The sequence below is a fragment of the Cygnus olor genome, chromosome 13, assembly GCF_009769625.2.
Source record: "Cygnus olor isolate bCygOlo1 chromosome 13, bCygOlo1.pri.v2, whole genome shotgun sequence".
Lineage (NCBI taxonomy): Eukaryota > Metazoa > Chordata > Aves > Anseriformes > Anatidae > Cygnus > Cygnus olor.
The window spans coordinates 17,265,444-17,279,490 of NC_049181.1; the positions used below are offsets into that span (position 1 = coordinate 17,265,444).

At 39.2% G+C, this 14,047-nt stretch overlaps 1 protein-coding gene across 2 annotated transcripts in view; it reads right to left on the reverse strand.

The window, feature by feature from the left end:
• Nucleotides 1-479: 479 nt before the first annotated feature.
• The window catches only part of ZDHHC15 (zinc finger DHHC-type palmitoyltransferase 15), a 28,424-nt gene continuing 14,856 nt past the window's right edge, over nucleotides 480-14,047 (reverse strand). For both annotated transcript variants that reach the window (XM_040572090.1, XM_040572089.1), the window contains exons 11-12: nucleotides 8,200-8,283; nucleotides 480-6,859 (exon numbers count right to left, since the gene is read on the reverse strand). In XM_040572090.1, coding sequence (XP_040428024.1) covers nucleotides 8,240-8,283 — 44 coding nt within the window. In that variant the 3' untranslated portion in view covers nucleotides 480-6,859; nucleotides 8,200-8,239. The remainder of the gene's footprint in view (nucleotides 6,860-8,199; nucleotides 8,284-14,047) is intronic.

Below are 14,047 nucleotides of genomic sequence, written 5' to 3' on the forward strand. Positions count from 1 at the left end.
TTAATTCACACCCTTCCAAAACAGCCAATGCAGTGATTGTATGAATCAGACCAGGCATAAATCTATGGCCAAATACTTGCTTTCTTTGTCTTTATCATATGTGCCAGTAAGGATACAATACGCAAACTAGCTCGTATCTTACCTTACTCTAACTTTTGGAGAATTAACATACAAAAACAACATAGTCCATTATTACTTTTTAAATATTCTAAAAAGTGGGGGATTACACACTGTCATTGCAGGCTTGTTACCTCTTTGTCAAAGGGCTGGAATGTAAGGCCTGGGCTGCTCCAACCAATGCCTTGTAAGACAAGGGGGCAGGATTTAATTAACCTATTTTTTTTGGTACAGATGAAGAACCTTCCCCACTCTAGACAGTAATTCCAATTAATTAAGGTTCTGTAAGGTTTCCAGAGAGAGAGTATTTTCCCTCGTCATGGGCTAAATTATAGGAAATAATCACTCACAAGTATAACAAATTAACCAAAAATGGTTTTAATGCAGTCCTTGCCTGCAGTACAGTATAAACTGTGCAGGCTTTCTAGTATAAACCATAATAGAAAATGACAAAAGCAGAATGTACAGTATATCCAGCTGTAGAAACCATACAAACACTCGGAAAATGCTAGTGAAACATACACAAAGCATTCATATTAAAGACAATGTTTGTCAGACAATAAAAACAAGTATCCAAAGCTTTTGTAAAAACCCATTTGATATCAAAAGTCTCAATGCTGGCAACAGCATTAAACTCCTGAACCCTACTAAACATCCCAAATGCTGTCAGCGGACCGTTTGCAATGTTCCCTGGAAAACATTTACTTCCTATTAAATTAAGGGATAAGAAATTAGTATTAAACAACCCAACACTGAATGTCATGTCCGCTGCCGAACAGAATAGTGTTGACTGTATGCAAAGTTTGCAGACTCAAGATATGTATAAATACCAACACCAGGCCATCCTGGTTTCCTAAAAAGCAACTGAATATAATAATAAATGAAATTTATGTTACTATTTTGAATAATTTAGTAGTTATTGGCACAGAGCCCACTAAGCCAGTCTTCCTTGATATGAGAAGCTCTTTATACTACAGTGGTTTACAGTGAAAGTTCTGACCCAGTTGGAGAGGTAGTATATCGGCTCCCAAACGGAGCTTCCTAATCCCAAACCAGCCTGATTCTCAGCTGAAATCAACAGCTGGGACAGGTGGAATAATTTATAGCAACCTGATCCTTTCTGTTTTATGTTACTAGCAAGAGGGAAGCCGCGATAGAAGCTCCCAGCTCCTAACAATGCAATCTGGAATTACTGGGGATAGCTCGAGTCTACATGATCAATGAGCACAACAGAAGTTACACATTAACGTAATTATTGCAAAAGAGGAATGCCTGCGCATGGAGTTAATTCAGAACAGCACCACACGTTCCACCTACCTCTTCACACAATCTCTGAGTCAGAAATATCTTATCTCCTCCTCCGTGGAGGCCACGTCTGCACCCGCCTGGGTTCGTTACATCAGCAGGATGCCAGGTGTCTATACGAGAACCTCCTGCTTGTACACATCCTGGATCCTCCAGGAACAGGCACGACAAAGAAAACAAACCAACATTTTCAAGAATCCACTGGATTTTTGTGTCTCTTATAAATTTAGGAAAATGGTGATCTGAGGAGGTGCAGCACACAACCCTAATTCAGAACGGAGATGGGGAGGAAGAAGTGTTTTTCCTCCTCTCTCCAGGCTTCCCATGGGATTTAGCCCCAATGAAAAGTTTAAGTCTACTGAGTATTGAAATAGCAGAAACTCCATCAGGTAAAACACCTTTGTGTTATATAAGCTGTTTGATATCAGCATTTGATGCAATCAGGTGTCTTTGTTGCTTTTTTTTTTTTTAAGCACAATTGGAATAAGAAGCAAGGATAATCCCCTTGTACTTTTTTTCCTTAACATAAACCTTTTTTTTTCTGAACAGTAGCTGTTATCCATTAAAGCTTTACACACGCTGCTGTAAATCTTATACAGAAAAAAATAAATCAAGCAGCATGAAGGCGTAACCAGCTTATATGCTCATATTAGAAAAGTAAACTTACATTGTACTTCACAAGGTTTACATTTCAAACTGAAGCTAGAACATGAAGAAATAAGATTTATAAGAAAGAGAAAAGCAATGCAGGAAGGTGGATCCCACTGACCTGAGCAAAGCAAGCTGAGCCCGAACGATGAAAATCACAAAGCGATACCTGACAAACATTAAGATTAATTACAAACAAAATACACGGCCCAACTGGTTAAAATGACACCTACTCATCTTGTTAGTATCCAAAGAAAACAGCACAAACAGCTGAAAGCTGATATGTTGGAGCTATGCGTTCGGGAGGAAGAGCATAAAGGGAGATGGAGAAAGGACAGTTAAGAATAAAACTGCAACAGTGGGTATGGTCTCAGTGTTAATTACCAGAAAAGGAACTAACGCATTAAGCAGGAAGAGTACATAATAATGCCACAACCTGGAAACGCTCGTCACTGCCAAACTGTTTGACAGACCATTACTTTTAATGACAGAAGCCACCCTACCATGAGTACGCTTTAATTGATGGCTTCGGAACAGGTTTATTTTTACACGTGTTCTGTAACAAAACAGAAGCTGATAGAATTGGAAAAATATCAATAAAATCCAGGTATGTTCAAGTACTATGGATTGCTTTCAAAAATTTGTACCATGAGAGTCACTGAAATGAAAATGTGACTCTAAGTTAATTAATTCTGGCTTAACAAACAAGGTCAACAGCACCTCCTTAGCCTGCTAATTCAACACGTTCAGGAACGAGCTAGCTATGCAAACAGCAAATCTGTTCTGCTGGCTTAGCGACTACACTGGAGGCAGCTGGTCCCTGAATATATCCCCACACATCTTCCTCTACATCTAACTACGGGGAGGAAAAGGTTAAGTTCTATTTTTCCCTGACGCTTTACATTCATACTATGTTACAGACTTCATGCATCGAGTTTTGTAACTACTACTAAGTTGTGCTTTCAGTCCACGTCAGCATACAGAATATAAAAAGTACAGTTTCAGATTTTGCTGAATCACATCTCTGGTTTGTTCCAGGAAGTAAACATTCATTGCTATAGTGCTATTAAAAAGCTTCCCGGCCTCCATCAGCTACAGCACACTACATGCACTAGTACAAGCCTACGAAAACACAGTACTGCTCCTTGCTTAAAGGAATACAATCTTCTTCTACTCCAAAACCACAGGGTACCAATTCAGCAAGAGAAAAAAAAATTGCAGTGCAGTGATGCTTATTAAAGTCCTAATTCCTTGGACAACACTCACTGGCCAGGGACAGGACTTAGTGTAATACAATCCACAGAGACATCAATGTGATGTCTGCTCTAAGGGAACTGTACCTGAATGTACGTGGGAGAGACGGGGAGAGGAGAGGAGGCGGCTGTTACTGGTAAATTATTTTGGAGCATTAGCCTCAGAGAACAGGGATATCTACCCTGCAGACTGCACCAGTGGATTTTACCCCTTAAAGGGGTAAAATTTTATTTGCATGTTAAAAAATCGAAAATGCACTCAGCTGAATACTTTACCTGTTTTGTTACCTGCAGCAGTGATTACAGGCAGCCTGAGGAATTTGTGTTCCAGTGCATTTACCTGGTATATTTGACAGAACCTCATGCATCCTGCATTTACCACATTCTTTGTATACAATTTTCTTTCAGAAGCTAAGCAAACAAAAAGCCAATTTAAAAAGTAAACAGGAGCCCAGCCATAGGTAGCAGGGGGTGCAATGAAAATGACTGCTTTTATGCTGCCCAGATCTCTAGTTAACAGTCTTCTTAAAGGCCAAAAATGCCAGCTGAAAACACTGTGTTCTCCTTAGTAGGTCATCTGGAATGATGTCTGAAGCATCAGCTGCACTAATGCGCTGAGCAGAAAGATCTAGTAGCAGTATGTGGAGGAACACTAAGCTTCCCCAGGGAGACCCAGCTGTTCATTTACAGGCTGCCCTGAAGAACACAGGCTCATTGTGGCTTCAGCAGCCACCCCCCAGACTCTGCATTCCTGGGCACCATCACCTGCACGGCAGCTTTCTGCACTCGGTTTTAACCCAGGGAGGCAGAGGAACCTGTCCAACTATTCTGCTGCACTCGAATTCAGCATACACAGTCCAAATACTAGGCTGTAGGAAGGGCATCTCCTCCAACTCAGCAGAAGAAAACAAAATGGAGTTTGTTCAGTCACTCAGACACACCAGGATTTGTCCGCTTCAGTATTTGTTGCATGTCTCACTCTGAAGCTTTCAGAATCTGACAGGTGTGAATGTTGACTTATGGCTCTGCAGCTATCAAATTATTTATCATTTCCACCTGCACAAGAGTTTGTTCTAGCTAAGCGAGGCTGAGCAGCTTTTAAGAAAAGGAAAATTTGCCATTACTAACCACAAGAAAAATTACTTAATATGAGTATGTTAACGAAAGGTGTCAAAGCATCATTTAAGCACCTGGAAACCTTTTAAAGCTGCTTCTAAGTCTGAGCTGGAAAGCTGCATTATCATAAAGACATCTGTTTTAATAATAATTAGAAGACAAAATAAATTTTACTGGCTAAGGAACAAAGCTGCAGCTAGACAGCAGGCAGGGATCTGCCTCTAGATCTTCTAGACAGCTCTTCTGCTGCTGTTTGGCAGAGAAACAACCCTGCAAGGATGGCATGGCTGTGAACAGAACCAAATGCAGAACAGACACAAGAACCTGCTCAGAAACTCTTGTAAATCCACTTGACTTCAAACACAGCTTTGACGTTCCTGTCTTAAAAACACATTTCAGTTGACAGGATGGAAAGTACAGTTGGCGATTTATCCTCCTGCTTTTATAAACAAGGAATTTAACAGTTTAAAGGCACAAATACACAAGTAATGGTGCTAAATTCCTATACATTTCCTGCTCTGTTTAACTGCCACCTTCCCCTCTAGAATACATTTTGCCAGCCAAGAAGTGACCAATTCTACTGCCACCTTTGACAGCTTAAGATCCAGCACAGGATTTCTATTAGAAATGAAGGTTTAGATTTAATAGGAAAAATAGTTTTGTTGGTCGACAGCTGTCTGATGAGAGAGCCACCCACCAGAAGTGGTAACATTCAAAGAGCCTTCGGCAACAGCCAGAGGAGGAAGGAGAATAACCTACACTGCGACTGGGAGAACCCGCCCCAATTCCCAAGACCTCAACTTCAGCAATAACAACACATTCTACAGAGTCTACCGCCTCTTCTAAACCTAAGTATAGAGTTTGATGTATAAAATATCTGTCCAAAGGGCACGGTTTATACCAGGTAGTTAAACTTCTACTCTTATGGACAAAAATCTCTGCAAGAGTCTCTTCTATCTCACTAACACATTTCCGCTGGTAACAGCAGCAGAGTAAATAGAGGAGAAAAGACAAGTATGTAGCCAAGGCCTTTGTCACCAAACAGATACTTACCAGGTAATTTCTCCTGACAACTGCTTCTGTAGTCAAAGTCAATACAAATGGGCTGATGAACAAACAAAATCAGGATAGAAAACACTAACAAATGATCTTAGACGCAGTATACTAACACATTAAACATGTACCTAATTCAAACATGAGATGGAGTTGCCAGGTCTGAATCATGCAGATAAAAGAACGACTTGGATCTAGAAAAATGCATGTCATCCTGCCAGCAAATTTTCAGTTCTATTCCACAGAATAAAAACAGCAATACATTCCTCTGACTGCCAATGGAGTAAAATAAAGAAAAAAAACCATAATCACCTCTCGGTGCTGAAACACCTTTAAAATACCAGTCAATACATTTACTGAGGAAGAAGTTTGAAATAATCAAGTTCACCAAATGTCTCTTCAGCATTATGGGATTAAAACCACCGCTGTGGAGTGTAAACTCCAAACACTACTGTTGGAGCTAAACATTCAGTGCACATTTCTAACTTGTGTTTCAAATTTACTTTTTCCTTTCTGACTCCACGAACACAAAAATTTCCATCAAACACTGATCCAGGAATGAGTTGATAATGCTCTAATTACCATGCAAACTGTCATTTTAGCCCTAGTAATTAATGCACATTGTAATGTCTAAAACATCCATTTGCATTTTAGGTACCTGCAAGTAGGATTGGGCTTAAAGGGCACCGTAACTCAAAATCTAATGTAATTACACTTTCCTAGAAAAAAAAGCATCTATGGCCACAATATTCTTGAATCTTGATACTGGCAATGTGAATATTTTGTTTTCGTACACACTTGCATATGTATATATACATGTTCAGCACTTTGTCTTTCAACAAACATATATCCAACTATCAATTTAGTGCCAAATTTAAATGAGTCTGTCTCTCATTGAGTTAAACTGACTCAGAACTTTAAGCACATTAGAAAATGCCACTTGTCAGAGAAGGTTAGAGAATCAGTCTCAATATAAATACCATCCCCAAGAATATTATGGCTTGGAAGAATTTTGAGAACTCAAGTCCCTGATGTTTGCAAAATGAAAAGGCCTTTGGAAATGCACTCGCATCAATACTTTTTACCTCTTTTGAATAAAAAATATATATTATCTATAAAATAAAGAGAGCAGGCCAAAGAAGATTGGCCAGAATCACTCTATAAAACTGTTCTGTTCACTCCATAACTTAAACTTATAAAGCCTTGAAACATCTGGATAGCGGGATTTCTGGAGAAGCACTCTAGAATGCAGATTCCAATCAGATGATACTTCATGATGTTTTCTCATCTTGAAGATCCACTTATTTTCTGCCCCTCACAACTGAAGTCCATGCAAAGAAAAGGGATGTTAACTCCTGAGAGGAAAGCTGAAATTCAAATAAAGAAAAATGTGTAACTATAAAAGCACTGATCTGATCAGAAATATATGTCTAGTCTTGACTTTGAGCATCATTTTAAAGCCATGCAGAGTAACAGGGAAAGTGCTTCTTTTTCACCCCCTCAGTGGAATGGCAGTACGTAGTCCTCATTGACTATCTACAGAAGAAACACTGAGGTTTTTCTTCTCAGTGGCAGAAAATGGGATCACACATACAATATGCAAGAAGCCCATTTATAAAAACTTCGAGTTGCTCACAGTGCTTTAACTCTCAACACAGAGTTAGTCAACATCCAGAGCAAGCAGAGAGGCGAGTTCTATCTAATTACTCCACCTTCTGCACGTAGGACAGCAGAAGATACTCCTTGAATCTTGGGCAGCAATACCGCACTGTGAAAAGGCTTCGTGGAGACCAAAGAGGACACCACGTGGAGCTGATTGAAAGAATATACGTGCAGGATACCTCCCCCCTGTTACGAAAGTCAGGACAAATTATCAACCAGTGAACGTTCTGGTAGCAGCAAACCGTATTATCTGTTGTTGCCCCCAAGTTTCTTCAGAATGAAAGAAAACTAAATAAGAGCAATGGGTGATGTGGGTATTACCAGCTACTTCCATTTACTCACAAGTGCATAGAGCACAGTGTGGCTGTTCTCACCCTCAGTTGCTTTCAAGACCTTATCTCCACCATCCCTCACCTTTCACAAGCCACGGAACAGACTTTTGTTCTTGTAATTAAACAACGTAGGGGCAAGAATCATTCCTGCCACATTGAGCAGAGGAGCTGCTGGGGTTGTATCCTCCCCTAATAAACAGCGTTTTTGGCTCTTGTGTAAACCATGCAGACGTCCAGCCCAGGGCTACTAGAGAGACACTATTTTCTTTTAGGTTCTCTTAAACAATGTATTTCTGGACAAGATGGAGAAATATTGGTGAAATACTGCCATGCTCAGTTGCATCAACATGACATTCTGGTGAAAGGGTCTTTGCCCTTCTGTGAGGAACAGGTTGCCCACATAAGCTGTGGATGCCCCATCCCTGGCAGTGCCCAAGGCCAGGCTGGATGGGGCTTTGGGCAACCTGATCTAGTGGGAGGTGTCCCTGCCCACGGCAAAGGGTTGGAATTAGATTATCTTTAAGGTCCCTTCCAACCCAAACCATGCTATGATTCTATCACAGCCCCGCCACTCTAAAGCCTTTGACATGTTAAATGACTGCCCAAGTGTCAAGTGAGATACGCCACTGTTAAAGTCAAAACCTGTCCAAGATTACCTACCAAATTGCCTGCAGAATGGCTGTTCTGAAGATAACCAAGAAAGATATACTGACCTTTCTGAACAAGCTTTGTACTGCCACCATTTTCAAACCGCTATGTCTCCCTTTCTATGGCAAGGGATGAAGCTTCAGTGGAATCTATACAAGGAAAAACAAAGTAGTTAGAGATAAGTGAATCTGTTTTTCTCACTAAGAATGTATTTTTCACTAAGTATGGCAGCGTGTCTTTAAGAATCATTCCAAACAAAAATAGACAACCACTTGTCAGAGCTAACTTAACAGCAGTATTTTAACTGAGATTACTCTATTATTGGCTTCATCTATTTCATAACCGTGTCACAAACTGTAAAGCCACTATGACAAATAAAGATCTTTCAGTTTTAATGGAACATTTCAGACCCTTCTGATTAGAAAATTATACTGGTTTACTTATATTGTGTGAGATGTAATCTAAAAACTCTAAGCTTAGAGCTTCATTTGCTGATGCCTTGCAAAACAAGAAAAGCAGTGGTGAGAACACAAGCAAGAGTAAAACATCATCATTTGGGTCTACAATGAACTCTCCCCAAACCCTTCTGTCAGAAGGGAGTGAGGGCACCAGAGCTTACTGAACCAGGAAATCACGTTTGCTGAATACATTCGCATTAGTACAGCAGAGGTAGAAATACATAATATATTAATATATGGAATATATCATCATTCACGATAGTTTATTCCTAACATTTTCACTTGCAAAATAAAAACATCATGTTTCTATAAATACACACAGTCCAAACCCTGGAAAACTGAAAGCAGTGCAGGTCAGATGTAAGCCAGAGGTACGCAGAACAGAAATTTCTACTTTAAACCTATAAGGTTGAGGCAATTGGGCCTGTTTAATGTGGTAAAGAGGAAGCTCAGGGTCAACCTAATAGCGGTCTACAATTACTTGCAGACTGTTTAAAACAACTAGTTTATCAACTAGTCTGAAAGCAGCTCATACCTCATGTTTACTGGAAATAGCATCCTTCTAATTGTAGGTGACAATCACTTTTTGTTCTAACTGTAGAACTGTGTTATTACAGCCACTAATGCATGAGAACCTCAAAAGCAGTCTATATGCATAGATCTATCTTCACAGCCTGCCTGAGAGGAAGATTATCATACTGCACTTCTCGCCACCTGCAAAACACAGTTAAGTGAAACAAACTGTCCTACCAAAAAAAGGAAACAGAAAGACACCCAACAAAAAAAAAAATCTGCAGCAGCTGTAGGATGAAGATTCAATTCCCTAATGTAACTTATAGAGTTGTTCCCATGCCTGTTAAAAACAGGATTTCAAAACTGTATTGTTCTGTAGACATCTTAACTGACCTGGCGCTGTTCAGTTTTAAAATTCAGAGTTCACTGTTATACATGATGGTCAAAATGCAAGAGTGGCATCAAGCAGTGTCAAAAATCAACTTGGCACAGAACTTTCTTAAGGTAAAGGAAGAAAAACAAACAGCAAACACTTCCCCCTTACCAGTCAACAATACGTACACAATAAATAAATTTGCCTAGGCCTTTTGTTTCTTTATTATGCATATAAGGAACCACTGCTATTTCCATATTTATTAGCATAGACATCTATTTTATCATGCAAAATCTATTTATTCAGATGGGAAGTTCCAGGCAACAGCCTTTTATACTGCATACCTTTAGAAAAAAATAAGTTTGAAGTGCCAAAGGGAACTGGTAAAAGGATATATAGATCTGCTACCCTGGGACATGTGTCTTGCTGAAATTTCACTACCAACTTCTTATGGAATATCTTTTTTTCAAGTAATTCATTTAGCAGCTGCAGGTCTGATCCACATACAAAACCATATTGGTTTTACTAAATATATTTGCCAATGCATTTGGTTAAACTGATGCGGATTCCTGCACAGGTACCCCTCTGTCGTTTGAAAACTGATTAGAACGCAGTCAGTGACGCAAGGTTTAGCACTACTTTAACTTAATCCTTCTTCTGCCAGATGCAATTTAAACATTTATATCATGCCTGAAATCCAGAGATGCAAATCTAGTCTTTTGTCTCAGTTTACTGGATTGCACAATACACCATTGTACTGTCTGAGCAATCTCTGCTCGCTTCCAGCATCTAAGTAGCTTTTTTAATTTCTCGATGGATAGAAATTTAATCCCTACAATCACAACAGATGACTTCTCTACTCAAAGGACCGCTACGCCAAATTAGCTGGTATCGCAGGACATGATGCTCCTTTAATTAGACTCCTACCAATCTGAATTGAAATTCCAAACACATGCCTTCAGACACCTGAAGCTTCATCACATCAACAGAGATCACCAACTTCCACCTATTTCTCAGGATATGCTGGTTTCTGCTGGGAAGATGTTACTTAGTGCAGATGACAAATTTTTGAAGATGAGAACAATCAAGGAAAGATTTGATTCATACTGAAGCCTTTTGTACAAGTTAAAATGAAACATATTATTAAATTGTTAATCAATCTAAGAAATCAGATGTTGCTATGAATGTATACAAATGGCTGTCCTACCCTAGGCTCCATGAGACAAAGAGCACAAGCATTCACAGTACCGACACATCCGCAACCAACGCGTCAAATGCATTATAGATGAATTCTTTGAAAAAACTGATAACCTTATAAAAGCTGCCAGCATGTGATTTGGGCTAGCTCGCTGGCTAGACAGATTAAACAGATGCCTGTGAATAAGGGATGAGCATTAATAAATCTGAAAAAAAAAATCACTTTACCATGACTTTGGAAGCAAATGTTTTCAGTCTCTGGCTAAGAAATGAAACAAAAGGTTCCCCACAATAATTTTTTGCCCCTAAGTGAAACATTAAAAGCCTTAGCAAGTCAGAAGATATATATAAACCAAAAATCCAACCAGTAAGGGCACACACATTTAAATATCTGTATCACAGAAAAAAAGGACAACCTTATGGATAAGATGACTGAGAAGGTGGCCTGGACACTCTTGGGACCCCAGACAAAGCTACCTCACCTCCTTGCTGTCAGTTGGGTTTGTCCTCTCCTCATGAATCTCCAAGTCCCCTTAATGACTGATGAGGAGAGCCCTCATTACTATGCCCTGCTACATAACACAGGTGCATGAGCAATTGCAGGTGAAACTCCAGGAGGAGAGAGACCCCACTTAAATACAACAGGGCAGTTATTACTCTGATCTTGATGCAGCTGGCAGTGCCATCTCCTAAGACTGCAGGATCAAAATACCTGCCTTTCTGTGCTTATCAGCTCCAGCTTTGTCTATGGGTGATTAATGTCCAGGTGATGTCTCCCCCAACATCTTTTACATTACTCAAAATGATAAAGAGACGTTTGTTATCTGCACAGGCACAATGGTACAGTGACAAGTTTAGAAAAAATGCTCCAAGAGATAGATTTATCATGTATCAGAAAACTACTTTAAAATATTTTACATGCGTTGTTATTGAATCAGTTGTGACCCTACCTGGTGGTCATGGAGTGAAGACTCAGGCATCCCTTGTCCGCTACAGAGCTTTTTGATGAAAGCTTTTGCGCATCCCTGCGCTTGTGAAACTAGATCATTGACAGAGATGAAAGCTGCATTACAACTGGGAGCCACGCTGGTCTGCAGCACCGGCCACAGCAACATCCAGGGAAGGGCGCTAGCTTCCTCCCCTCCCAGCCACACACACTCCCCCCCTAATCCCCTTGAGAGATTTTATCTTGCAAAATTCAGATGTTCAGACTGAGAGGTGACAGGAGGATTTGGCTGTTTGTAAGAAGAATAAGGGAAGTGGATTCCTCTCAATGTTTGCACTAGCAGCTGAATTCCAGCTCCAAATCACTTATTTGTAGACACACAAGACACATTGTCCTTACCTAGGGCATTGTTTTATTTCTTGTTCCCGTCTTTACTTCACACTCTCTACAGAAAGAAAACAAAAAAACCTTCTCCAGTCGTGGCCCGAGGTCCATAGACTAACAGCTAGCCATCCCCTCATGGAATGTGCTCAGCCTGTTTTCGCACTTTTGTGTTTACCTGTGCACAGCCTCAGTTTGGCTTTTGTAAAACAGAAAGATGTTCTATTCTACCGTTGTTACAGCTTTACAGGTTCTTGGATTAAAATTACAAACGTTTTTTTCACCAAGAAAGACTAGTAAAGGCCATTTATTTCATAAGCACTACAAACTGTGGGACTTCATGTAAGCTCCAGATTCAGATTCTGGGATCCGACTTGGCCAAAATTCATGTCACTGTCAAACATTTTCATACTTACGAATTAATTTTTTATTCAGAGAATTTTTGTACTTTGGAAAAGTTGGAAGAACTTCAGATTGATTCCTAAAGGAGTTATTTTAAGCATCATAAGCAATACACAGAGATGCCATATTTTGTTATTTTTACAGTCAATTTGTGTTACCTTATCACTGCCAAAATATATAGAACAAAACAGGAGGAACAGATAGTTTTCTACCCACACAAACACTAACTAATTAAAGCAGTTAATCTGAAGTAAAGCTGAAATGAGCCTCTTTAGCCCTATTCACAAAATCCTGGAGAGTACATTTTCCCAGCAGTACATGCAGCATGCCTTGGAAAAAACATAGGCTGTTTATTTTGCAGTGGAACAAATGGTTGCAAGTAAGACCTAACCAGAGACTGAAGAGCAAATACTGTGCTGCTCAGATTAAAGAGCTCATTGCACGGTATTTCACACACCTATACAAAAATTCATGTGGAAAGTTCTTGTTTTCCCTTTTAACCAAGACAACTGCCTTTCTCATGGGTTTCCAAACATATGTTGTGCACCTATCATTAAAATGTATGCCACGAGAGGGGACATGATTGGCAAAGTTTCTGAAAACCATTCTGTAGCAATAAAGAAAGCGACTATGGAAACCAAGTCTCTGAACAATAAAGCAGTGGTATTTTGTTCTCCAAGTATACTTGCTTGATCCATTAATTACAGCAACCTTAGAATTAAACATGCTTTCACCATTCTGTAGAAGTGAAAAGAACAGGGAGCTTATGACGTTTCTTTCAAGGGAATCTAATTGTCTTTCCTCTAGCATGTAGAAATGTTGCTGTCAGTTTTACTGTTACTATAAATGTGGATGACATCCTTGGTCTACAGAAAACAAAACAAAACAAAACAAAAAAATATGAACTCTTGCTTAACTTAGCAGCAGGATTTCTGAATCCTGGTAACATGATAAATATGAACCCTGACATTAACCCTGATATTCTGCTACATACTGTATTCTCCAACGACCAAAGCCTGGTGATAAATATGTAAGAAAAAAAACCTCACGTTCGAGCAGAGAATAGTAGTAGTAACAAACCATTAAACTAATTTCGGATGCATCTCACAAAAATCAAAGAATGGATATACATATAAAGTCCTTTTTCTAATAGAACATCCATAGCATAAAAAATACGTTATCATTTCAGAAACTGATTAAATCTATTGTACAAACATGCCAGTTCACCCAGAATTGCTCTCAGCATATATATTTTATAAAGATTAGATAGCACATAGATAGGTACTGTCTAATCTGTAAGTGTTATAGCATCAAAACCAGATGAACTTTTATCCTCTTGTACTAAAACTGAACAAAGTATAAAGTAGCTTCCTAAATGTAACACTACATTCAGGTGCTTGCATGCACATTTTCAAACTCTCAGAGGATAAATGCATGTAAAAACCTCTTAGTCTTTTTATTTTTGTAGGCACAGCTTTATGTCTCCAGTAACTATGTTGCACACAACAGCGTATATATATAAATACATTCAGTTTGTGGAAATTTCAATTTCTTTCTGCAACTTGTAACAACCTCTCAGTCCATTTATTTGCAAGTATAAAGCTACTACTGAAAAAAAAAAAAAAACACAAATAAACCACACA